Source organism: Orcinus orca, chromosome 3 (genome assembly GCF_937001465.1).
Source record: "Orcinus orca chromosome 3, mOrcOrc1.1, whole genome shotgun sequence".
Lineage (NCBI taxonomy): Eukaryota > Metazoa > Chordata > Mammalia > Artiodactyla > Delphinidae > Orcinus > Orcinus orca.
Genome location: NC_064561.1, coordinates 178,976,617 through 179,003,304, shown reverse-complemented (window position 1 = coordinate 179,003,304; position 26,688 = coordinate 178,976,617). Strand labels below are relative to the sequence as shown.

At 40.8% G+C, this 26,688-nt stretch overlaps 1 protein-coding gene across 1 annotated transcript in view; it reads left to right on the top strand.

Annotated features, from left to right (window-relative positions):
* The window catches only part of ADCY2 (adenylate cyclase 2), a 433,799-nt gene that overhangs the window by 188,927 nt on the left and 218,184 nt on the right, over window positions 1–26,688 (top strand). The window contains exon 4 of the mRNA XM_004274498.4: window positions 22,233–22,382. Coding sequence (XP_004274546.1) covers window positions 22,233–22,382 — 150 coding nt within the window. The remainder of the gene's footprint in view (window positions 1–22,232; window positions 22,383–26,688) is intronic.

Below are 26,688 nucleotides of genomic sequence, written 5' to 3'. Positions count from 1 at the left end.
GTATCATGTCATCGGCAAACAGTTTTACTTCTTCTTTTCCAATTTGGATTCCTTTTATTTCTTTTTCTTCTCTGATTGCTATGGCTAGAACTTCCAAAACTGTGTTGGATAAGAATGGCAAGAGTGGACATCCTTATCTTGTTCCTGATCTTAGAGGAAATGCTTTCAGTGTTTCACCATTGAGTATGATGTTTGCTGTGGGTTTGTCATATGTGGCCTTTATTATGTTTAGGTAGTTTCCATCTATACCCACTTTCTGGAGACTTTTTATCATAAATGGGATGAATTGAGTGTTGTCAAAAGCTTTTCTGCATCTATTGAGATGATCATATAGTTTTTATTCCTTAATTTGTTAATATTGTGTATCACATTGATTGATTTGCGTATATTGAAGAATCCCTGCATTCCTGGGATAAATCCCACTTGATCATGGTGTATGATCCTTTTAATATGTTCTTGGATTCTGTTTGCTAGTATTTTGTTCAGGATTTTTGCCTCTATGTGCATCAGTGATGTTGGTATATAATTTTCTTTTTTTGTCATATATTTTTCTGTTTTGGTATCATGGTGGTGGTGGCTTCATAGAATGAATTTAGGAGTGTTCCTCCCTCTGCAATTTTTTGGAAGAGTTTGAGAAGGATAGGTGTTAGCTGTTCTCTAAATGTTTGATAGAATTCGCCTGTGAAGTCATCTGGTCCTGGACTTTGTTTGTTGGAAAATTTTTAATTACAGTTTCAATTTCACTGCTTCTGCTAGGTCTGTTTATATTTTCTAATTCTTCCAGGTTCAGTCTTGGAAAATTGTACCTTTCTAAGAATTTGTCCCTTTCTTCGTGGTTGTCCATTTTATTGGCATATACTTGTTTTTATTAGTCTCTTATAATCCTTTTTATTTCTGCAGTGTCAGTTGTGATTTCTTCTGTTTCATTTCTAATTTTATTGATTTGCATCCTCTCCCTTTTTTTCTTGATGAGTCTGGCTAAGCGTTTATCAATTTTGTTTATCTTCTCAAAGAACCAACTTTTAGTTTTATTGATCTTTGCTATTGTTTTCTTCATTTCTATTTCATGTATTTCTGCTCTGAGCTTTATGATTTCTTTCCTTCTACTGACTTTGGGTTTTCTTTGTTCTTCTTTCTCTAATTGCTTTAGGTGTAGGGTTACATTGTTTATTTGAGATTTTTCTTGTATCTTGAGGTGAGATTGCTATAATTGCTATAATTGCTATGAACTTCATTCTTAGAGCTGCTTTTGCTGCGTCCCATAGGTTTTGAGTCATTGTGTTTTCATTGTCATTTGTTTCTATGTATTTTTAAAATTTCTTCTTTGATTTCTTCAGTGATCTGTTGGTCATTTAGTAGCACACTGTTTAGCCTCCATGGTTTTGTGTTTTTTACACTTTTTTTCCTGTAATTGATTTCCAGTCTCCTAGCATTGTGGTCAAAAAACATGCTTGATATGATTTCAGTTTTCTTAATTTTTCAAGGCTTGATTTGTGACCCAAGATGTGATCTATCCTGGAGAATGTTCTGTGTGCACTTGAGAAGAAAGTGTATTCTCCCACTTTTGGGTGGAATCTTCTACAAATATCAATTAAATCTATCTGGTCTATTGTGTCATTTAAAGCTTCTGTTTCCTTATTTATTTTCTGTTTGGATGATCTGTCCATTGGTGTAAGTGGGGTGTTAAAGTCCCCTCCTGTTATTGTGTTACTGTCTATTTCCCCTTTCATGGTTGTTAGCATTTGCCTTATGTATTGAGGTGCTCCTATGTCGGGTGCATAAATATTTATAATTGTTATATCTTCTTCTTGGATTGATCCCTTGATCATTGTATAGCATCCTTCCTTATATCTCATAACAGTCTTTATTTTAAAGTCTATTTTATCTGGTATGCGTATTGCTACTCCAGCTTTCTTTTGATTTCCATTTGCATGGAATATCTTTTTCCATCCCCTCACTTTCAGTCTGTATGTGTCCCTAGGTCTGAAGTGGGTCTCTTGTCGACAGCATATATATGGGTCTTGTTATTTTATCCATTCAGCCAGTCTGTGTTTTTTGGTTGGGGCATTTAATCCATTTACATTCAAGGTTATTATCAATATGTATGTTCGCATTACCATTTTCTTAATTGTTTTGGGCTTGCTTTTGTGGGTCTTTATCTTCTCTTGCATTTCCCATCTAGAGAAGTTTCTTTAGCATTTATTGTAAAGCTGTTTTGGTGGTGCTGAATTCTCTTAGCTTTTACTTGTCTGAAAAGCTTTTGATTACTCCATCGAATCTGAATGAGATCCTTGCTGTGTAGAGTATTCTTGGTTGTAGGTTTTTCTCTTTCATCACTACGTATATCCTGACAATCCCTTCTGGCCTGCAGAGTTTCTGCTTCAAAATCAGCTGATAACCTATGGGGATTCCTTTGTATGTTATTTTTTGCTTTTCTCTTGCTGCTTTTAATATTTTTTTAATTGAATTTAATTTTTGTTAGTTTGATTAATATGTGTCTTGCTGTGTTTCTCCTAGGGTTTATCCTGTATGGGACTCTCTATGCTTCCTGGACTTGAGTGACTATTTCCTTTCCCATATTAGGGAAGTCTTCTATAGTCTCTTCAAAGATTTTTCTCACACCCTTTCTTTTTCTCTTCTTCTTCTGGGACCCCTATAATTCAAATGGTGCTGCACTTAGTGTTGTCCCAGAGGTCTCTGAGGTTGTCTTCAATTCTTTTCATTCTTTTTTCTTTATTCTGCTCCTTGGCAGTTATTTCCAATATTTTGGCTTCAAGCTCACTTATTCGTTCTTCTGCCTCAGTTATTCTGTTATTGATTCCTTCTAGTGTATTTTTTACTTCAGTTCTTGTGTTGTTCACCTCTGTTTGTTTGTTCTTTAGTTCTTCTAGATCTTTGTAAAACATTTCTTGTATTTTCTCAATCCATGCCTCCATTCTATTTCCAAGATTCTGGATCATCTTTACTATCATTACTCTGAATTCTTTTTCAGGTAGGTTGCCTATTTCCTCTTCATTTATTTCATCTTGTAGGTTTTTACCTTGCTCCTTCAACTGTGACATGTTTTTGCTGTCTCATTTCTTAAATTTTTTGATGGGTGGGATTGTGTTCCTGTCTTACTGGTTGTTTCGCCTGAGGCTTCCAACACTGGAGTTTCTAGGCTGTTGGATAGAGCTGGGTCTTAGTGCCAAGATGAGGACCTCTGGGAGACCTCACTCTGATGAATATTCCCTGGGGTCTGAGGTTCTCTGTGAGTCCAGTGGTTGGGACCTGGAGCTCCCACTGCAGGAGCTTCAGCCCGACCCCTGGCTCGTGAACCAAGATCCCGCAAGCAGCGTGGGGTGGCAAAAAAAAAAAGAAAAAGAAAAAAAGGAGAGCAATAACAAAGAGTAAAAAATAAAATTAGACTAGGAAACTACAGACATGTTAGAAAGAATATAAAAATAAGAATATAGATGAAACAACTGGAAGGTAAAACAGTACCATGATATTAAAAAAAAGGAGAAGAAAGAGAGAAAAGGCGGAAAAGGCCTTGGCTCTGGAGTGTGGGGCTTAGGCAGGGGTGGGGCTTAGGCAGTGAGTGAGGCCTATGCTTAGGCCTCACAGGGCTGGAAAAAGCCCTGTGGGAGTGGTGTGGGGTGGGACTTAGGCGCCACGGAATAGAAGGGGCCTAGACGTGCCTCTGCTCTCAGAGGGCGGGGGACCCGGCCTTGGAGCTCAGCAGGCTTCCCAGGCTCCAGTGGGTGGGCAGACGCCCTCTGCTCCTCTCCTGCTCCTCTGGTCCTGGAGAGCCCTTCCTGCCTATTTTTCTTTAGACAGTGTTTTTTAAGACCAGTATAATAGTAAGTTATTAATAGTTTAATTTTAAACTATTACCATGGTGAATTAAGAAATGGAAAAAGAATTGTGGAGGAAATTCACAAAGGCCAAATCCATCACCCTTACCTATATCTTAGGCCTCTGTACTGAGCAAAACTCCGTTAGAGGGACAGTCATAACGTCTGGGCTCTCAACTTTATGTAGGAAGATGACATGAGCACAGACTCTGAAGGCTCACCTGTCCCGAACCCTTACCTTCTGTCCCATAATGTTCAAAACAAAGTCCCATAAGATAGGCTCAGCTTTGGGTTTGAGAATAAAAATAACACAGCTTTCTGCTGAGGGAGAAGGATTCATCTAACAAGTGGACAATCTGCACCAGGACCCAAAGAGAAACCTCAGTTCTCCTCATTCCTCCCTTACCCTGTTCCAAGAATCCTGCTCTCTCTTTCTCTTCCTTCTTTAGGTTCTTTTTGCCTTAAGTGCACTTCCCTCATATTTTCTCGACAGTAAAGTATATAGTGTGCTTCAGAGTATGAGTTTCCTAGGGCTGTTGTAACAAATCACTACAAACTCAGTGACTTAAAACAAATACAATTTATTCTCTCAAAGTCTGGGAGAACAGAAGTCCAAACTCAAGGTGTCAGAAGAGCCACACTCCCTCCAGAAGCTGTGGAGGGGATCCTTCCTTTCCTCCTTCAGCTTCTGGTGGTCCATGTGTTCCTTGACCATGGCTGCATCCCTCCAATCTCTACTCCTGTCTTCACATGGCCATCTTCCCTCATCTTCCCTGTTTCTTCTGTTCTTGTAGGATACATGTCAATGGATTTACAGCTCAGTCGAATCCAGGATGAACTTATCTCTGATCCTAAACTTAGTTACATCTGCAAAGATTTCATTTTTTTCCAGGTAGTCATATTCACAGGTTCTACGTGAACATGGCTTTTTTTTTTTAAGTAGGGGGTTCCATTCAACCCACTGTAATAAAAAAATGGTACCTTAACAAAATCTGCTTTGATGTTTTCTTTTTGTGAGTTTATTCTGCCCTTATAACTCTACAGTCAGCTCCTCGAGGGAAAGGATGTGTCTTCTGTTTCCACTGCTCTTTCTTAGTCCCTCCAGCTGGTATATGCCAGGATGTCTTCCCAGTTTGTCCAGCTTTGCCTCCTTTCAACTTGCAGACCTTCAAAGTGGAGCAAACTCGTCCCTACCTTTTAGTACTTATCTCAAGGCCTACTTTCAAGAAGTCTCCTTTAGATCATCCCATATGTCACCGTGAAGAGGTTAATTTTCTCAGATCCATCTGAATTCCTTCTCTTACTGGTTTGTCATCCTGTTCACAGTACATTCCATACGTGGCTTTTATGTATGGTCTCAACTTACTCATTTGCTTTACACCAAACATACTCAGAAAACTACGTGTGACAGAAGCTTATGCTACAACACAGGAAAGGCTGTGTTTGCTGACTCAGTTGGCTGTCCCCACCAAATGAGTCAGCCTTACATTTGGCTGCAAGAAACAGAAAATCAGACTATAGAGGCTTAAACAAATGGGAATTTATTTGCCTCAAAAAAATAACACATCCAAAGGTAGTGGGCTACCGACCTTAGTCCAGCAGATTAAGGAAATCAGGACTGATGTCTTCAGGAGTGCATTGGCTTTTCTCTCACAATCATATGGAGGCTGCTGCAGATCCAGCCATTTCATCTACCTTCAAAGCAAGTAGATGGGATAGGAAAGTGGAAGTTTCCCATGAATTGCATCTGCTCCTTTTTATTAAGAAATTGAAAGCTGACACGGAGGCCCTTTCTCTTCTGAAGGCTACTTCACTCACATCTGGTTCCTCGGCCACTTCCAGTTACACGAGAACTGGGAGAAATAATTGTGTGGATTTCTAGCTTCTGTATTGGGAGGTACCTGGAGAAAAGGTGGTGGGAAAGGTCTTGACTAGCTGATCAGTAGAGTTTGCTGCTCCCTTAAAGTGCTTGTGTAACCCCGACTGTCTGGGTTCTGACACATCGTCACACACCATCTAATACTGTCATCTTGTCTGACGCCAGGACTGATGAGAACAGCTGTTAAGTCAGTAGGCAATAATTAACTCCAAAGTACATAAATTACCAGGCTGCAGGATTTTTTCCCTTTAAGTATACAGGTGAATGCTCTTTTGAACGTGGGGTTGCGGTCACGTCCACTGACAGAAAGCTCCAACGCAGTCATTGTGAGGCTGCTTTGAAACCTGGGCGAGACTGCTAGTTAGGTGGGGAATATGCCATGTTTATGCATGAACCCATGGATGTTTTATTACTGGTGTTAATAAAGCGTGTAAAAGAGAACTTCATAGGTTCTGGTGCAGCCTCTGCTTTTATTGAGGAAAATTCACTCAGAATCATATCCTCTTAGGCCACAGTGTTCTCCCGGGGGCCTGCATCCAGCCGTGATGTGGGGTTAAAATGAAGGAGAAACCTGGAGAAAAAAGGCTTATGCAGGTAATATGTATCTGTGTTAATTTATCATCCATTAAGGCAAAATTTAGTAAGATTTATTATCATTATTTACGAAGGAGACAATTTTACATTTAAATCTAAATTTGATCAGTGATCACTTAATACAACATTTTTTATTAGCAAAGGCTCCACCTGGGAGCATTTTTGTAGCTCTGAAGTTTGATCCCCTTGTTAAGCCAACTTTATCAGATTTGCTAATGCAAACGCTGTCGGACCTGGGATGCTGACTTGCTCTAAGAAAGGTACAAGAGAATGACATATAACTTTCAAATACTAATTTATTAACTGGTTCTAACTAGATGATTTCTGTTTTCCATTTCTCTTAGAAACTACTGAGTGTTTGCTATTTGCTTTCAGAACAAAACGTATATGCCCACGATAGTAGCAACTCTATAGTCTGGAAAGGGTGCATTTAAAAATATTTCTCTAGAAGTTACTGGGAAGCCTAACCTCGCTAAAATATTTCTTTGATGTCATGTTGTGTACATATTGTCTTCCATCCCTACCCCTGGTCCTCGTTCCCCTGTTACTGCGGGTCCTTTGAAATCCCACTGTCTGTTCAGATGTGAGTGTCTGAGGTTGGCCTGGGCCCATATCTTATTCAGCTGCTTCCTCTTCCCCCGCTCCCATACCCCACCACTCAACCTCAGCTTTATCCAAGTTAATTTTCTAGTCCTCTTACTGCAGTGTTCATCTCCCTCCTCTAATCAGTGTAGGAGCCCTCCTGAATGAGTGGAAGGGTGTCTTCGATTTGGTTTAAATAAGTACACCACACTTCCCATCTTTAGTTTGAATAGCAAAGCCCTCCTTCTTCTGGAGAAGCTCATCCTCATTAGCATTAGCCATTATTCAATCCATTATTAAATTCTCAGCTCTTCCCTCCACTTGAATTGTTTCTTTGTTCTGGCAATATTCAGGTTTAGCTATCTACTTTTTTATTGACATTAGTTTCTCCAGTGGTAGTGTAAAACATATGCACTTGGGGAGATTTATGTTAAAAAAAATAATAACCTACTGAGTCTCCAGGAGTGGGCTCTGGGCACTTAGGCATCGTTTTAAAGCACCAGGTGATTCTAATGCACAGCCTGTTTCAGAAGTTTGGTGCAGTGAGCTCTGGTGAGGTAAGGACCTTACTGAAGTTTATCTCGCTTTTCTGATTGCTAACAACAAAATCAGAAGACGTATTTGTATCGTACTTAGAATCGAAAGCATGCTTTAAAATATAAGTTTCTGGCTCTCTAAATAGAGCACAGTTTGTGCATGAAATTTGCATTTGTATGTTATGGTGATGTTTTTATTAGATTCACTATAGTTGTAAGAGATGGCAAAAGACCTGTACAGAATTGGGTGTAGTTTATGTACATTACCAATGGGAAAGATACAAAGGTTAAGAAGGGTGGATTTTAATCTGTGGCTGATGGGGTCATAAATGAGCTGGTCTTGCTTCAAAGAATGATGTAATCAGACAGATGTGTCTCCTGGGGAAGCCTGTCTACACAGGTAGCATCTGTCTGCCGGGGGCATTGGCTCCTCTACAGGGAGTGACCCGTGGTCTGGAGAGCTCTGAAGTGTTACCTTGTTAGTAATCTACCAAATGTGGGAGGCTGACTTGCTCTAACAAAAGTGGCAAAGAATGATATTTAAACCCAGGATGCCAATGTATTAATTTATCATGCGGAATATGCCTATCGGGTAGACCAGTTAGTTGTTCATATAAAATCATCTCTTATCTTCTCTCTCTATAGCAAGAAGCCACCTTGTCCAAAGGTCACTCATGAGCCTAGTTATAACACAGGTGGAGTGGGGATTTGTATGTTTAAGGCAATGTTTCTCGACCTTTCTCCATTACTACTCTCTTAAGAAGACTTTTTAAATTTTTTTTTTCTAACCAATCCCCCATGATATTTTAATACCACAGGTATATTGCATATCTATTTATATATGCATATCTGTGTATCATGCATTAAAAGATTAATTTTTTGGCTTTCCCCGAGAACCAGTGTTTGCCCTCTTGGAGCCCCTGCTGAGAATGTATGGCCTAAGAAATCCATTTCCTAAAGCCTAAACTATGAGGCTCCACTTAGAGGGATACACCAGCCAGGTGGGCCAGGTACTGGAATCCGCTGACAAGACGACTTCTCTTCCAGACAACATTGTTTTCCTCAGAGACTAGCCTCTTTCTCTGCTTCCAAAATTAAAATCTTTACCACCCACTCACCTCCCTCCTTTTTTGCACATATCTTTCTTCAGATGTTTTTGTTCGCCCAACAGATCAGAATCAAATCTGGCCAGAATTGCATTGTCTTTCAGGTGATGCAACATGTATCTGCATCCTTTTCAGGTTAAATCTGATGGGACAATTTTGGGTCCAAATTCTTCATGTCTGTCCCAGGTGTTATTTGCATGGAATTACTGAAGGGACATCAGGTATATGTCAAAGCATAACCCTTCTCTTAAGGATGACATCTGACAAAGCAATTACGAAGCTTTCTCCCCAAATATGAAAGGCAGAATAATGGAGTGGATTGATCCAAAGCCAAAAATCATAGTTAAATTTAAGCTCCACCAGGACAAGAATTTTTGTCTTTTTTGTTTACTTAAAATTATAGTCCCTGTACCATGAACAGCTTCTGTCACATAGTGGGCCCTCAATAATATTTGTTGAATGAAAAAAAAATATTTTTATTCAGTATATGAATTAGGATCTCTCCAATTGTGGTGTAGTGAATCATGTGGATATGAGCGATTATATTCATTCATTCAAAGAATATTTACCAAGGACTTCCCTGGTGGTGCAGTGGTTAAGAATCCACCTTCCAGGGGACAGGTTCAATCCCTGGTCCGGGAAGATCCCACATGCCACGGAGCAACTAAGCCTGTGCACCACAACTACTGAGCCTGCACTCTAGAGCCTGTGAGCCACAACTACCGAGCCCATGTGCTACAACTACTGAAGCCCGTGTGCCTAGAGCCCCTGCTCCGCAACAAGAGAAGCCACTGCTATGAGAAGCCTGTGCACCGCAACGAAGAGTAGCCTCCGCTTGCTGCAACTAGAGAAAGCCCACGTGCAGCAATGAAGACCCAATGGAGACAAAAATACAAAACAAAACAAACAGAAGCGAAAAAAGAAACAGAGACTATTTACCAAGAACACGTTATGACAGACCCTATACAAATTACCCAATGTATCCATAATGGAATAAAACAGATGGGATCCCTGCCCTCATGGACCATAGAGCAAAACAGGAGAGACAGGCAATAAGCTAATGGGTAAATACAAGCTATCACCTTTTGGGGAGCAAAGTGATATTGGGAGAAATAGCAAGGTGCAGCTGGTGGATTACCAGGAGGCCCTCATGGAGCATGCTCAGGGCAGGACTGTCAGGGAAGCCAGGTGTGAGTAGGCCCCACACAGGAAGAGGGGCAGGAAGGAGCTTCTCAGGCAGAGAGAACTGTGTGTGCAAAGGCCTTGAGCCTGGAGAGATGGGCAAGCTGGATGACCCCCAAGGAGGGCACGGTACCTTGAGTGGAACTGAGGGGTAGGGCATGAATAGAAACTAAAGATGCAGACTGGGGCAAGATGAGTGAAGAGTTCAGTGTAGACATTAAAGTGGGCAGGCCAACTCTTCTTGATCTAGACTTCAGAAGGAAGATCTGGGCTCAAGGTCCACCTTTGGGAGTTGGTGCTATTTAGATGGTGTTGAAGAAGGCGCCAGGTATATGGATGTCCCTGCAAGGGGAAAATGGGGGAATTGAAAGAGAAAGGGACCTAGACTGAGCCCCGGAGAGGGCAGTATTTGAGTCAGAGCATTGGAGTCAGCCGAATGGCCAGACCCCAGGGAGCATGGGGCCAAGGAAGCTGAGAGAGACCAGGATCCTTGGCAGGAGAAAGGGACCAGCTCTGCTGAGGACGCTGCTCGGGAATCACGGTAAGGGGAGCGTGGAAAGGAGTGGATGGGATTGACGAAGTTGTAGGTAACCAGTGAGCTTGACAAGAGTAGTTTTTGTGGCTTCTTGGGGTTGCTACATAGTTTGAAATGGGATATGGAGAATCAGAGACCAAAGAAGTAGGAAGAGCTTCAGTAGACAAGCCATTGAGGTTCGGCTGTTAAGGGAAATGAGAAATAAAGAAGAAGGCAGGGTTGTGTTGTATTTAGGGAAGGCACTGCTCGGTTGGGAGCAGACTTGCTTGCTGCTGGGAATGGTTCAAAGAGGGAGAGATTGATGACAGAAGTAGCGGGCATGAACTGGAGCCTGAAATCCCTGTTGCCTGGAGACAATTGATAATCAAGGTGATGGTCCAGGCTGTGTGGTTTTCTTCTGCATCAAGGTTAAAAGGTATTTTTCTTGCAAGTGGTGGAATTTGGTTGTCAAATTTCATCCCAACAAAGAAATTTCTAAATGCATATTCTAAAATCAAACCGTTTCCTCCATTCCAATTCTACTCCCATGTGGTTTTGATGCTAGGCACGGTTTTTTCTCATCAGCATCTTTCAGTGTGTGATTGCCTATAGAAATCCTTAAGGTGTGAAAACTATTTCCTGTAGCAAGCACAACATTTCCATTTCTCTGATGGGGGGAAAACAACCTTCAGGACCACCTGATCACGGGAAGCTCTGCATGTCCTGCCTCTTTCCAGTATAGAGATAATTTCTCAGTGTAGAGATAATTCCTCTTTGTCTTTTAAACCTATAGCAATAAACTTCTTTGCTGTTTCTATTTAATTTCATATTCCAAATATCCTTGCAAACTCATTCTAAAAAGGCATCAAACTGTTTCTCAAATAGTTAAATTGTGAGATAGTAAACATTACCCTAATTGGTTAATGACTGATTTCATATGATGCAAAATAAAGGGAATTTCATTAGCTGTGGACTAAGAATTCTACTCTTTATTATTGTCCTTAAAAAATTAGTACCCCTGGACTGCTCATCTAATAATTTTACTCTGGAATTTTAGTGGGCAGGTTTATTACGTAATATGTCCACTGGAAAATAGAAATGAGTATTTTTAACTTTTTATACTCATTCTTTGGAATTCTAGTAGCCTTGGATAGATTTCTGTTTCATTCCTGGCTTGAAATGCTTCTTCACACCATCAGGAAGCATGTTAGTTCATCACAGAAATGTATTTAGACTTGGAAAGCACTGGAGATTTTAAAAATATGATCATTATGGTCCCAAATGAGGGTTTGGGCTTTAACTCATTTTCTTGATAGGCTGAGACAGTGTATGTGAAACCCACCATCTGAAAACCTTTGTAAATTGTCATTTCATGAGACTTTGCCTCTTTTGCATACGCCATCTTTTTTGGGTGAGCCCTTGACTGAAACTGGACTCACGGGGTATATTTAATTGCGGCTTCTTGTCCCCAAGGAAGACTAGTTGGCTTGGGGAGGAAGTAGTTGCTATCACTAATGACACAGAGAAGACCTGAACCCAGAAGGTTAAACCCATTGCTACTCCGGGCTGCAGCTTCCGAGAATCTGCACAATAATACTTTCAGTTCGGGTTTACTTGGGAGAAACAGACACCTCTGTGTAAACTGCCAACAAGTCATATACATATATATATATATACACACATACATATACATACTCAATTTTATTGGAGTGTAGATGATTTGCAATGCTGTGTTAGTTTCAGGTGTACAGCAAAGTGACTCAGTTATGCATATACGTGTATTCATTCTTTTTCAGATTCTTTTCTCATATAGGTTATCACAGATTATCGAGTGGAGTTCCCTGTGCTATACAGTAGGTCTTTGCTGATTATCTGTCTCATATATAATAGTGTGTGTCTGTTAATCCCAAGCTCCTGATTTATCCCTTCCCCCCATGTTTCCCCTTTGGTAACCATAAGTTTGTTTTCGATATCTGTAAGTCTGTTTCTGTTTTGTAAATAAGTTCATTAGTATTATTTTTTTAAAAAATTAGATTCCCCATATGAAGTCTCATATATTTTTGGTCGAATCACGTGTGTCTTCTCAGAGTCGATTAAGGAGAAAATAGGTAGCAGACCCATCATGAGTTTAATAACCCTTTTTATTCTACCTAATTAGTTAATATATTTTTGTTATTGATGTTGAAATTGTATGTCATTAGTGATGTGCTTTCCAAACCATGTGTTAAGGCACCACCAGGGCATCCCAGGATATTTTAAAATTTCAAGGGGAACCTAGCAACACTGGACATCTGTCACTGTGGAAATCAACTCAAGGTAGTTGATGGTTTCAATATTAGGTGGCACTGCATTCCTTTTGTTGTCAAGCTGGGTTTTTGGCATATGTGACCGGGAAAAAGAACAGTGGCCTGGGGAAATCAAGACAGGATAGGAAATGTGGGTGGCGGTGTTGAATCCGAGGCTAGTGTTTGTGCAGATGCAATGCTCAACAGACACACTGACTACTGAGGGCCCATAGTAAGTCACATAGTAAGTGGCCACTTAAGAATGAAATAAAATTATAATATTTTATTTCAATATATATGTTGGATTTCTCTTCCAACAGCTCCTAAGCTGTTAGGGCATAATGCTTACGCAGTCCAGACCTTACTACTTAATAAACAAGACTGTTAGACGTCTCCTTTGGCCTAGGAATGCTATGAAAATATTAAGAAGACACCACGGGCATTGTGAAACAAGAACATTTGGGAACCTCTGCATTAGTGGTTTTACTTTTTGCAAGTAAAAGTTTATAGTAATGTTGGAGGACGTATGCGATGCATGCTCAGTTTATCAGCAGTTTTCCTTCAACCGCAGGCATCCGTAAGTCTCATAAAGACGGCCCGCTAATGGGGAACCCTAACGGTAGGACGATCACGGCCATCCCTCTGAAATCTCACCTGTGCAGCGCCTAGAAGCCTGCTTTGCATCACCTGCCTTTGTTTGCTTGCTTTGTTGACATTTATTACTGGTCTGTTTTATTACATTTTTGTCAGCGAGGTTGATTTCTTGGGCGGGGAGAATATAACATTTAGTTGATTATAAATAAATGCTCAATAAATGTTTTTTGAACAAATGAAGTGATGTAATGAATGTCTTAGTTTGTATTAAGCCATCAGCAGTATGTGGCATTTCTGCAAAAGAGCTACCAGCCCCAAATTTCTAAGGAATGCAGGGTTAACCTTTAAGGGAATTTTCTGGTAATTTATAAATAATCTGTCTTTAAAATTCAATAGTTTTAAAGACACAGGGAACTATATCCAATCTCCTGGGATAAACCATAATGGAAAAGAATATAAAAAAAGAATGTATATATGTGTATAACTGAGTCCTTTGTACAGCAGAAATTAGTACAACATCATAAATCTAGAATACTTCAATTAAAAAAATAGAAAAAATAACCTCAGTAGTATGTTGGAGGTGGGAGAATTGAGTGAGGGGCAGTCAAAAGGTACAAACTTCCAGTTATAAAGTAAATAAGTATTGGGGATGCAGTATATAACATGATAAATATAATTAGCACTGCTCTGTGTTCTATATGAAAGTTAAGAGAGTAATGTTGAAGCCCAACCTTGAGTACCACAGAATGTGTTTGTATTTAGAGACAGGGCATTTGGAGAGGTGACTGAGCTAAGATGAGGCCATTAGGGTGGAGTCCTTATAAGAAAAAGAGATTAGGACGCACAGAGAGACCCCAGGGGCACACAGGCTTGCATAGAGAAAAGGCCATGTGAGGAAACAGCTGGAAGGTGGTCATCTACAAGCCAGGTGAGAAGTCTTAGGGGAAAATAACCCTGCTGACACCTTGATCTTGGACGTCCAGCTTCCACAACTGTAAACAAAGAAACAAACAAAAATTTCTATTGTTTAAGCCACTGAGTCTGTGGTATTTTGTCCCTGCAGCCCAAGGAGATTAGCGCACACACGGGTTTAGCAAAACCCATTCCTTTTGATTAGGGTCCTGGAATGGTGCTGACTGGGAAGAGCTGCTTGGTCGTGGCCCTGTGAGAGAGCATGAGATGCCCCTTGGTGATTTGGGTGGAACTAATGTACTGCATTGGCCCAAAAGTTTGTTCTGGTTTTTCTGTAGCAGCGTACAAAAACCCGAACCAACTTTTTGGCCAGCCCAATATATTCTCTGGTTGAAATTGCTCAGAAGTCAGAGTCTGGTGTCAACGGTATAAATCTCTTTGCTTCCTCCAAGACCCACTCCTCAGGAAAACCCTCAGTAGGAGAGGAAAGAAGGTGGCAAGGAAACCCAGGAGCACCCTCCGGGGAGACACTACTTTTAAGTGCATTTCAACCTTTTATCCTGTTAAAAGGAAAGCTGCTGCCAGCCATCCCCTCCCCTAATTAGTATCATTAATGAAACATCTAGTTTAGTTTGTAATAGGAAATTTCTTTGTTTTCCAATTTGCAGAAGGTTTCAGTTATGCAGCCAAGCAGTTATTTATCTTTTTTAATCACAGCATGACTTTATGGAATATCTTTTGGTCTGATTAAAAAGGGCAATTCCAGGGTAGACCTTGAGGATCACAGCATTCATTGTTTTTTCTCCTGTATTTGGAGTCCGTGACTGCACAGGACTTTGCAATCTATCACTTCCGTGTGAATGCACTTGCTAATGTCATGTTTAAGTTCATACCCAGGATTGGCTGTGCTATCCCTGTGGTGTTATTGCCCTCAGCAAACTTGTCCCTCTGTTATCATGTTACATTTGATATCTACATTTAGTTCCATTCAACTTCATAAGGTGTCCTCTTCTTCAGTCATAATTGGCAGGGTATATTGTGCTTGGTTTGCTTAATTCTAATTTATCTCCTATTGTGTAGGTTATAAATGGGGTCACAAGTAGGTCATAATGCAAGTTGCCAATGGGGTAGCCATGCAAATGTACCCCGAGTACCCATAAAAGATGTGTGTCCCTTCTTGCGTGCTGTTGGTTGAAGAGACATATTTATCTCACATGAAGTGGTGTATCATTCCATCTTAAACTAAGCTGCACAGGTTGGAGTGTCTGATAGCCTTGGTCATGTTTGTTGACTGAATCTGAACACCTGTTGCCTCAACTTTTTAAATGTGGATCAAATGTGTCCCCTATAAAGCAGTGATAAGTGAAGATAATTGTGTATAGTGTTTAAACGAAGCTAAATTTCATTGATCCAGATTAATTAGAGAGATTATCTGTCTAAATTAAAGTCTAAAGTGTGCTCAAATATCTTTTTTTTTCACTTGTAAGTCCACTGAAATCACTAGAATTAGGCAAATTTTGTATTGCTTAGTGCAGATCCTTAGGTGAGCTGATTCAAGGTGAATAAAATTTGAGTTTTAATTAGTATATAATTATATGTTTCTAAAGTTTTTGAAACGCACTGAGACACAGCACTTAGAGGTGTTCTCCTATTGCGCATATGTCATTATATATGGGAGAGAAGGTTCAGGAATACCCAGAAACCAGCATTTATTAAGCCCATTGGACAATCCAGCACTGCTTCGTCCTCTGGGTTTCTGAAAGAGTGGAACCTCTTTGGAATAATTAACTTTCATTCAACTATGTGGACTCACAAAGACCAAGGAGACAGTGGCTTCTGTTGGGTACTAGTAAAGATGTAAAGTTCAGTTAATCATCGATTGGTTGACAGAATGTCAGATGTAATCATTCAGACGTCACTGTGCCAGCGGAAGGGCAGGAGACAGTTTGGACCAGATGGAGACTAACTCTAATAAAAGTCCTTTGTAATCACAGGTAAACTCCCAATTGGGCTTGGAGCTCTGTGAAACAAAGAGAGTGGGGAGAAGAGTGTCTGCTGGTGTTGTTTTACAGAAATGGCCTGCAGAGTAAGTTAACAACAAAAAGGAAATGACTGGTCCCATTTTGGCCACAGGAGAAGTGGGCTATGAGTTCTGGAGTTAGCAGCTCCCTCCTTTCCTTACAGCTTATTTGTTTGGTCTTCTCGCTCCTGTGGTGGAGGGGAACTAAACCCTGAAAGCTAAGATTCTTCCACATGCTTGAAATCAGAGAGTCTGGATGAGAGAACAAACGTGTGACGGTGCACTCCTCTGTGGAAAGCAGAGTGACCTATGGATCTCGGTGGAGGGAGGCTTGTGCATTCTTCTACCACTGAGTTCTGAATATTGGAAACTCTATGTTTTGTCTCCTTTTTGTTATTCTAAACTATTAATCAAGCCAGCTTTCTCCCCATCAGTTTCAAATTTGCAATCCCTGAGCTGAGATGTACAAGTCTGGGTTTCTGCAGGGTGAAGCCAGCTTTCCCTTCTAGGGAAGATGTGTTCTCAATGACTTAATTTGTGAGAGGAACTTTCTATCAAGATCTTGAGTATCTTCTAGGCCCATCTCTTTCCACTGGCCTGTAATGAGCTGGTGGAACACTCCTGAGAGAAGCAAATGACTCTCAAACTCCTCCCTGAAATTTTATCTAGCTGTGATACCAAACTTGAACCCTAAGTGTAAGATTCTTTAGCCCTTTAGCCCAAATATAGCTGGAAAAATAGCATAATGTATGCTATTCAAAAAGACCTACTAATAACAGCTCTAATATAAAAGAGAATCATGAAAATAATAATCACAACCAACAGTACTATTTCTAGTGGCCATTTCCATAGGAAATCAAATTGCATTTGACTCCCAATTTTCAATTCCAGTCTAACCAACCAAAACGCTAATAACACCCATTGTTGAGGTGGTTCGTTTTTCAATTTTCTTCATAACTTTCTGTCTTAGCTCACGCTGTCATAACAAAACACCCCAGGCTGGGTGGTGGTGCAAACAGGAGATACTTATTTCTCACATCCCTGGAGGCTGGGAAGGCTGAGATCAAGGTGCTGATGATTCTATTCTGGTGAGGGCCCTCTTCCTGGCAGACACCCCTTCTCACATGGCAGAGAGAGGAAGAGAGACAGACAGACAGATACAGAGAGACAGAGAGAGACAGAGAGAGTCTCTTCCTTTCCTTATAAGGACGCTAATTTCATCATGGGGACCGGACCTTCATGACCTTATCTAAACCTAATTATCTCCCAAGGGTCCCACCTCTAATACCATCATATTGGGAGTTAAGGCTTCAGTATATACATCTGGGAAGGACATGACATTCAGCCCATAATATTTTCTGACTCCACTCCTTATCTGGAGGGATTTTAAATTAGAAGAAGATTCCAGCATGTGACCTGAGGATCATTAGATGTTATAGCCAAAGCACAGTGTTTCTGGTCTATACTAAAAGGCTGATAAAAAATAGAAATCCTGAGGCCAGGGCGTATAGCAAACTTAATTCTTTGGGGGTTGCAGGAAATGCTGAGGAGATGGAATTGTGATTCTCTGTAGCCATGTTTGAGAGCTCAGTTAAGGAAAATTCTACCTTGATCATTTTCTCTCCCAAGCAAGAGCATTGTTTTATTTAAGCCAAATTTGATGCTTATGAGATGCAGTGAGCTTGCTGAATATTCATTTGCAGCTCGGTTCATCAAGTTCTTATAATCCCTTTTATCCTTTGACTTATAATTGGTGTTTTTGCATATTTATGATCTGCTTTGTTTTAAGCTGAGGACCTGTTTTAAATGCTGTACTGTCCTTTCTCCTCCAGCCCTGTGCAGTGAGCTCACAGGGAAATCATGGTATTGAGTGATGGGGCTTCATCTGTTACCAGGAGCCTCACCCCACCCTCAGCTTGCATGTGTGCTGCCTGCTGACCTCTGTAGACATTGTAATCGGCAACCCCTAACCTGAGGTTAAGAATGGGAGTATTGAACAATTTTAAAACTCTTTAAAAGAGTCACAGAGGACCTGAGTGGTCACCTAATCCTCGTGATAATTTCTCAACTGTTTGAAGACAGTGAGCTCACATCCTTAAATGTCCTTTTCCCAGGTGAAAGAACCCTGCTCGGGTCAGTTGCCCTTGGTCACGTGATCCCGTTAGGAACGGCCTCACGTCCTGTTACTTTCCTCTGAATGTACGTCGATGTACCAGCATCATAGTTAAATGCTCCATGGACGTGTGGTCTCCAAACTGCAGCCACTTAAAAGAACTTTAAATGATGAAGGCGCTTTATAGCATCAAATACAAATGCTTTGTAAAGGAAAATGATGTTAGCTGCTTCAAAGCTTATACATGTCTCTTTAGAAATTCTTCAGAAATACTTTCCCCACGCCCAAGTAGAGGGTGGGATTGTGCTAGACCAATGTGCCCTGGCCCATGTGAATCAGGGCCATGTGGGTGGGTATGGGGTAATCCTGAGAGCCTGGTGGAGCCCTGCCCTCCAGTCTCTTAATTTTGTAGACTTTTGTTTCTTTGCCTATAAAATGAAATAACAAAAATGTCCATCTTCCTGGCTGTTTTACTTTCTGGACTCTTGCAAGGATGAAACAAGGTGTGTTTGGAAAGGCAAGGTGATGGCTGTGAAAGAAGTAGACTCAGAGTTTGCTGGTGGGTACCGGCCTTCCCACCAGCACAGGACTGATTATTTATGCATCTCCTGAGAATCACTGACAAGTGTTGACCAATCTTCCCACCCTCACATCAAGTGAAGTTGGGGAAATGGAAAGTGGTGGAGACAACCAGGCTTCTGTGACAACTGGGCAGAGTCCGGTTTGCACAGATTCTGGATCGTGGGTCAAGCTTGATCTTAAGGCCTAATTTGAAACTTTGTGGTGAACCTTGGCTGCTGTTATTACCTTAAACAATTTATTTTCTTCCAAGACATCTCTTGGGAAGCTAAGTTCCTTCTCCTATTTTCTGACAGATGTGAGAGTAGCTAAACGAAGCAACGAGATAAAAGAAGACATCAAGACAGTATGATGTTATAAAATAAATCCAACATTGTGAAAATAGGATTTTTTATTGTGTGTTTTATTGTGTGTTAAACAGTCTTCTAGGAAGTAAAATGCTGTGATATTATTTTTGAAAAGAAAACCTTAACCGCATCACTTCCTTGTGCCCTAGGTTTTATAGAGTCATTATATGAATGCGCCCTTTTGACGGAAAAATGCTTTAGGATATCAATCACATATGTAAATATGTGTAGTTGTTAAAATACCAGGACTAATTCTATTAACCTTAGACTATGGTATTTTAGGATGAAAGCAGGGATCAGAAAAATGCTTGTAATTTGATTAAATTTTCCACCAGAAGAGAAAGACCATAACAACTTGGCATTAAAACTCTTAGCTGTTTATTTCTTAAGCATTTCCTTTACATATCCAAATAAAAACCTATAAATACATTCTTTCTAATTATCTATAGCCAGGGAGGGTTCGAATTACATGTTGTTGGAAGCAATGCAGCATCCATTGACCAAATGGATGAATGGATGAATGAGTAAGCGAAAGAAGGCTTTTCCTTCCATCCCATGACATTGCAGAGTTGCCAGGGCACTGGGTCAGGCAGGCAGTGTTGTAATAGAGATGCCCCTTTCGTACTCCCTGCTGAGGGAGGCCAGGGGACAGGGGATGGCTTGATTCAGTTCCCTTGCTTACATTTGGTTCTTATTTTGGAGGAACTGAGTTCCTAAAATGTTTGCGTCTTTGTTTGAAGGCATTTTTAAGGAGAAAAAGAAGAAGCTCTCATAGATAATCACAGTTATTTTTATTATTATTTCAGCTGCACCTAATAAGGAAAGAGTTGGTGCTTTCTAATTCCGGGCAGTGTGGTTTGTGTTGGCACTTCTGGTTCCTGCATTCTTTGGGTCACTGTTCTTCAAAGCAAACTCAGCAATGTCAAGGTCTGAAGAATCTTTAGCGAAGCAGATGGTCATTTTGCAGAAGCAAAGCATGACAGGACTAAATTAACAGTGTACCCCTGGGCCCGGCTCTGAAATGACCTGTGCTCAGGCAGGAAGCCAGGAAGTTTATGGGCTTTCCCACATCCTCAAAGGACTGACATCCACGGGGGTGATGTGGGAAAGGACGGCAGTGGGAAGGAACAGAGCCTGTGCAACTAGAGATGCTTGGGAGCAACACCGAAGACGAGCACACTGCTCCCCTGTTCTGTGCTGAGGCACACACAGAGCACATTGCATGTGTCACGTGTGCACATGATGTACACACACCACACACACTACCCCAAACCACACGTTTATCCCATATATAAATTACATATGACATGCACACATCCATTACACATATCATTCACATAACACATACCAGGTACACATGTGTACCACATACATACATCATGCATGAATAACTCAGAGAGAGACACGTGTCACATGGATATATCACATATACAAATCACACACACCATACACATCACAGAAATCTTACATGCATATTATGTACACACGTATCATGCATGTATCATGCAAATCACACAGATGCATGTCACACACACACACACACACACACTCACTCAGCAATGCACAGAGCTAATATTTTAATCATCGGGAGTACTACACTGTGCAGAGGGAGGATGGCATGGTTCTCTGTGAAGTCCTGTCATGGGAACCTTGAAGGCTTAGGAATAAAAATTCCCCCAAGAGTGTTTGAGTCCTGGCATGCATGCTGCCCGTGTCAGTTGACTGATGTGTTAAGCTGACCTGTGTCAGTGGGAGACCCTTAGCAAGGAGCACAGAGCTTTTGGACACAGACGCTCTGCCTTTGTTGTTGAAGGGATGAGTGCCCGTTTGGTGAGAGGTAGGGTCATGTGGAGGGGGGTGAGAGCAGAGGGACATTTTCTGCAGGTGTGACCGTGCATGCCCTGCCAGACCTGGGCAGGTCTAGCCCCGAACACATGATCCTCAATTTTATTTAGTTTTTACCACTTGCTCTGTGTTAATAGTGGGCCTTGAAAAGACCATGGTCATACACTGGTGGTGAGAGTATCAGTGGAACATTTTCTCGGAGCGATTTTGCCATAGGTATCAAGAACTTTAAAATATTCAAGGCTTTCAACTCAGTGTCTTTTACTAATTGAGCCTGAGAAATGATTAAATATGAGGCCAAAGCTTTAGACACGAGGTTGACCACTGTAGCTAAAGCAAATGCAGAGAATGTTAATAAATAATATTAATAAAGTAAGTAAAGTATTCTTTATTAATAAAGAATATTAATAAAGATAGCATAGACATAACTAAGTTATGATATAGTCATAGAACTGAATATTATCTAAGCATTCAAAATCCTGTTTCTACAGAATTTTCATGATCTGAAAAAAATCAGATTAAATGTTAACTTAAAAAAGCAAAGCAAAACTCTGCATTCAGAATGAACTTGGTTCCTTTGGAACAAGGTAACAGTCTTGACAGAAGAAAATATGGCACCAAGTTCTTCGTGGGCAGGACAATTATAGGTTCTTTGTAGTTTTTCTTTATATATTTTTCTCTCCCCTCCCACCACAAATTTTTGTGAACATGAACGGTTTTTATCATGAATAGAGCAACAAGTTACATGGTTTGAAAGGTTCCTCTATTCCTATATAAACAGTAAATAATGGGGAATATAACTTCTCCAGGCTCAGTGAATACAGCCTGTATCATCGAGTACCACAGTAATGCTGTATGACAACCATGAAATCCCAGTGTCCTCGATAGTGGACTATGGGTTGGCTGAGTGTCTCTGTTCCATGAGTTTCTCATCTTCCCGGGACCAGCGGGCTAGTCTTTTCCTGATGAGACACAAGAGTGTCACCCAGAACACACCAGGCCTTCTAAACCTGGGCTGGATCTGGCACTCGATTACTCCCACCCACATTGCATTAGCTGTAGCGAGTCACATGGCTGAGCCCAGAGACAAGGGAGGGGCAGCAAAGTGACCTGTCAGAGGGCACGGATCCAAGAAGGGGGTGGAATCCTTTTCTGTTAAGTAAATAAAAATGTGTGTTCGGGAACAGAAATAAAATTAACCTCAGGCAGAGTCATCTCTTTGAAGACTGCTGCTCACGTGCATTGTGGTGTTGTTCTGTTCTCGAATGATAAACGGTCGCCCTATTGAGTGGCTCTTTGTGTCCTCAGATCCTGGCCAACGTGATCATCTTCATCTGCGGGAACCTGGCCGGGGCGTACCATAAGCACCTCATGGAACTGGCTCTGCAGCAGACGTATCAGGACACTTGCAATTGCATCAAGTCCCGGATCAAGTTGGAATTTGAAAAGCGTCAGCAGGTAAAATGCATGTTCAATCTTACGTCCACGTTATTTGAGACACTGTTGAAATGATGTTGTCACTGCTAATGTCGAGTGTGCAGTTCATCTGCTCACGGGCATCAGAAGGAAACCAGAGTACCTATCTGGTTGCCCTGCCTGCCCAGCCTCAGGAGGTGTGCTGGGTAGATTGAATCATGAACCAACAAGCAGAGATGGCATCGTCAGACTCAGACCCAGCAACCCCAGGATGACCCACGTGCTGACAGCCACATCAACCACCATTCAAATAATAATGATAATGATTATTATTACAGTGACACTTTATTAAGACACTCATTTTGGGTGAAAGCATATTTCTCTGTGGCAAGAGTGTGCCCCACCTGAAATCTGCCTGTGTCGTCAATAGCACTTCGTATAGGGCCTGTTTTCCACCTGTGGTGGGATGGGACGAAATGATGAAGTGGGCTGGGGTGATTGAGCTCATCCTTGAGGGAGGTGATTGGAATTGGGAGGGAAGGTCTGGTAGGGAACTAGTTGTTATAGTGTCGAGGGCTGTCCTGCAGTGTTCGATGTGGGTGATGCATGGAAACATACATCAGGGAAACACATAGGCTCTGATGAAGCACTGCAAAAATAGGAAGTGGAGATAGTAGGAGATGTGGGAAGCAAAGCCAGCTAGGATCCATGTGGTCTCATCCAGGATGGTGGCAAGCTGGTGAAGCAGATACGCTTTGGAGGGGAAACCAGGAAGGGGTCCTGACATTGACATGCTTAACTTCAGGTCATGGTGGAATATCCGTATGAATAGTTTTGTTGTTGTTTTTTTTTTTACTTGGGTTTGTGTATTTCCACAGGAACCCAGTTTCCATCTATAAAGGTGATGGTTGGCATGACTCTCTGTGAACCCCTCTCTGAGCACATTCATCAGTATTTGGCACATAGAAGATGTGTTATTATTATTTGTTAAGTTGTATCGAGTTAGTCCATTTTATATAAGTTCATCAAAATGTATTATGGTGGTGAGCAAAAAAAATCCTTTAAATATTGACACTAGACTTTTATTTGTGTATGGACCTATGAATAGTAATTGGATTCCTTTTTGAAAACAGGGAGGTCTGTTTGTCATTCAACAAATATTGACTGAGCATCTAGTTTGTGGCAGGCATGATTCAAGGTACTGCGATGTGGCTGTAAATATTGCTTTCCCACTGGTATTAGCAAATCTCCCAGTTTGTTTTTTAAAAAAAAATTTGTGTTACAACATGTGTAGCAAAAGTATTCAGATATTAATGTTTAATTATTTGGTCCCTATGTATATCAAACTCTGTGTTCCACATTAAGAGAAATAGACAGTTGTTGACGTGGGTCTGTTAACTGGTATATCTTCATATACTGTACATTTATCCATGTTCAGTAATAGTTCAAATCTGGGTTCTAGAAAAGTCCATAGATTCAACACACAGCACTTAGTGTTCATGATTGTTCCCTCTACAGAGTTCAGATGTTTTGGGAGAGATGGTATCCTTTTTCAAACAGCAGTGACTGGATCAGGTTGGTCCTGGCAGTCATATTTAACTTTCTTTTCCATCACTTGCACCAAGGTCAGGAAGACTTGAAATTCCAAGTTGAGGGTTTATATAACCTAATGTTTATAGTACAGATTTGACAGAGTGGTAAGTCAGACTGCTGACCTGGTCTGCACTGCTTCCTGCGCTGAAGAGACCTTGGGAACCAGGACCAGGTGTCATCCAAGTGGTCAGGAAGGGCCATGCTTTGACCGTCCTTGGCTCCAGAACTAGACCAGTGAGGCACACCTCGTGCTACAGACTTTATGGGACCATCGTGGGAGGCATTATAAGGGCGTCCACTTACAAGTTGATGAAAAGGAGCCAATGATCCTTTTTAAAATAAGGAAAGAGAAAAGGGACACTTTGAAGACAAAGAACTTATACTAAAGATATTTAATAAAATATAATTGGACACCACACATGTATTTTGCTACCAAACTTGGGAGTCAGCTCTCAGGGTCTTGGGCCTGTAATGTAGTAGTTTTCTTGTTCGGATTTTGGAAAATATGTTTCTAGAATAGAATAAATGTTTATAGTTTTTTTTTCAGACCAGCGTGTAATTAAATGGGAATGAAAATTTTCCATAGTTAATAAAATCAGTAAGGTGTGATCGTACAGATTTAAGGAAAAAAATAAAAATTGGCCAGTGGCAATCTAGGTGTCCTTCACACAGAGGAGCAGTCTCAGAGACCATAAGGCCTGGTGTGGCCACAAACCAAATTAAGGTGCAAGGATTCCACATGCCACTTCCTCTCCACCCGTTACCACAAACCAGTTTTAAAAAAAAAATTAGTGAAGTATAGTTGATTTACAATGTTGTGTTAGTTTCTGATGTACAGAAAAGTGGTTCAGATATTTATAGCTATATTTATATATATCTATATATATACCTATATATGTTATATGTATGTTATATATTATATATATATTCTATGCATGTTCTCTATATATCCATATCTATATATATCTATATATATAGGTGTTTCAGATGTACAGATGTACAGCAAAGATTCAGATATATATATGTAATACTTTTTCAGATTCTTTTCCGTTGTAGGTTATTACGAGATATTGAATATACCACAAACCATTTTTGCTTTATCCACAGTCACTAGGACAAACAATAGTGTCCTTCAACGGGCTTCATTCAGGGTAGGGGTGTGTGCTGAGCAGCTACAAGATGATTTGTTTCAGCCACCATTTGGTTAAAATCTGTACCATCCATTTTAATGTTATATCTGCAGTTGCCGCAGAGTGAGTTGACACTCCCAGAGACTGAGGGCTGCCGTCTTGCATAGTTACTGGGCCTCTTTCACAGCTTCAGCCCCCTGTTATCCTTAATCCTTGGGGAGGAAGGCAAATGTCCTGTGAGCCCAGGAAGCTTCTGGCCCTTCTGCAACCGCCCTGGGGTCTACAAATAGTTGATATTACTGGGAAGTGGCTAGGGATTCTGAAATCTTTTCAAAATTGCTCAACTCTGTACTTTCTTTTCTTCAAATTTTGTGCTATTTTTCCTAGATGCAAATGAGATGAATTTCTTGAGATTAAAAATCATGTTTGAATAAAGTAGTATTTGTGCTATAAGATTTGGAGAGAGAAGGGAATGAAAAATGTTAGCAGAGATTTTCTCAGAGTTGTATTCTTGCCCTAAAAGTGCCCTCATGGATAAACACTAAAAATCATATATATTTTTTTTACTAACTGGGAAAACTAATGCATCGCATTAGCCTTGAGGCCACCTTTGGGGCCTGAAAATGGTGAGTTTTGACTTTTGTCTTAAGTTTCACATCGTGCAGTAAAAGCCATTTCTTGTGCACCATGTCAGTGCCATAGAGGCTCTTTATCAAGCAGGTGTTTCTCCTTGGAGTGTGTAATAGACTCTCAAGAATTGATGAGAGCTGGATTCAGAGCAAAACAGGAACCCTTTCTCTTAACTGCCTGGGCAGTTGAAATAAATGTTGCCTCTGTAGGACTGCAAACTGGATTTGCTTTTTTTATAGAAAGAAAATAAACACTCTTCAATTTATATGTTGTCTTTGTTTGAAAGTAATGTAATTCAAAGAACCTTTATATGGTCTACCTTCCTCTGGAGCCATCCTGTGGATTGAATATGACACAATATGTGTTTCAGTGGAGGGAGAATACTAGTCAAGTGAGGTGTGGACCCCATGTTATTCCTGGATCTGTAGCCCACCATGGGGACCGTTAGTGAACCAGTAGGCTTCTGGTCTCTCGGGCAAAAGTGCGTTTCTTCTCTTCAGATTTCAATGGAGCAAATAAGTGGTCCTTTTGTGTCCATGGTTGGGTAGATAATAAATGTATGCATGTTTATCCTAATATGATAGCAGGTAATATTAGGGCACTACCGAATGTATTGCATGAATCATTTATGATGCGAGGTAACGTGTAGATGGAGTTGCTGTAGATTTGGGATGCTAAAATTTGGTCCCTTTTCATGAGGGAAAAGGAGAAAGAAGGAACAGATATTTCTCTGAGTCCTCATAACGTGCCAGGTTGTCTATTCAGTTCTTTTACATATACTGTTTTATCAGTTTCCTGTTGCTGTTGTAGCAGATGACCACAAATGCAGTGGCTTAAAACAGAACAGATTCACTATGGTACAGTTCTGGAGACCAGAAGTCCAAAATCAGTCTCGTGAGTTTGGTCAGGGTATTGGCAGGGCGGGCTCCTTCTGTAGGCTTTGAGGGGAGAATCTGTTTAGTTCCCTTTTCAAGCTTCTAGAGCCTGCCTGCATT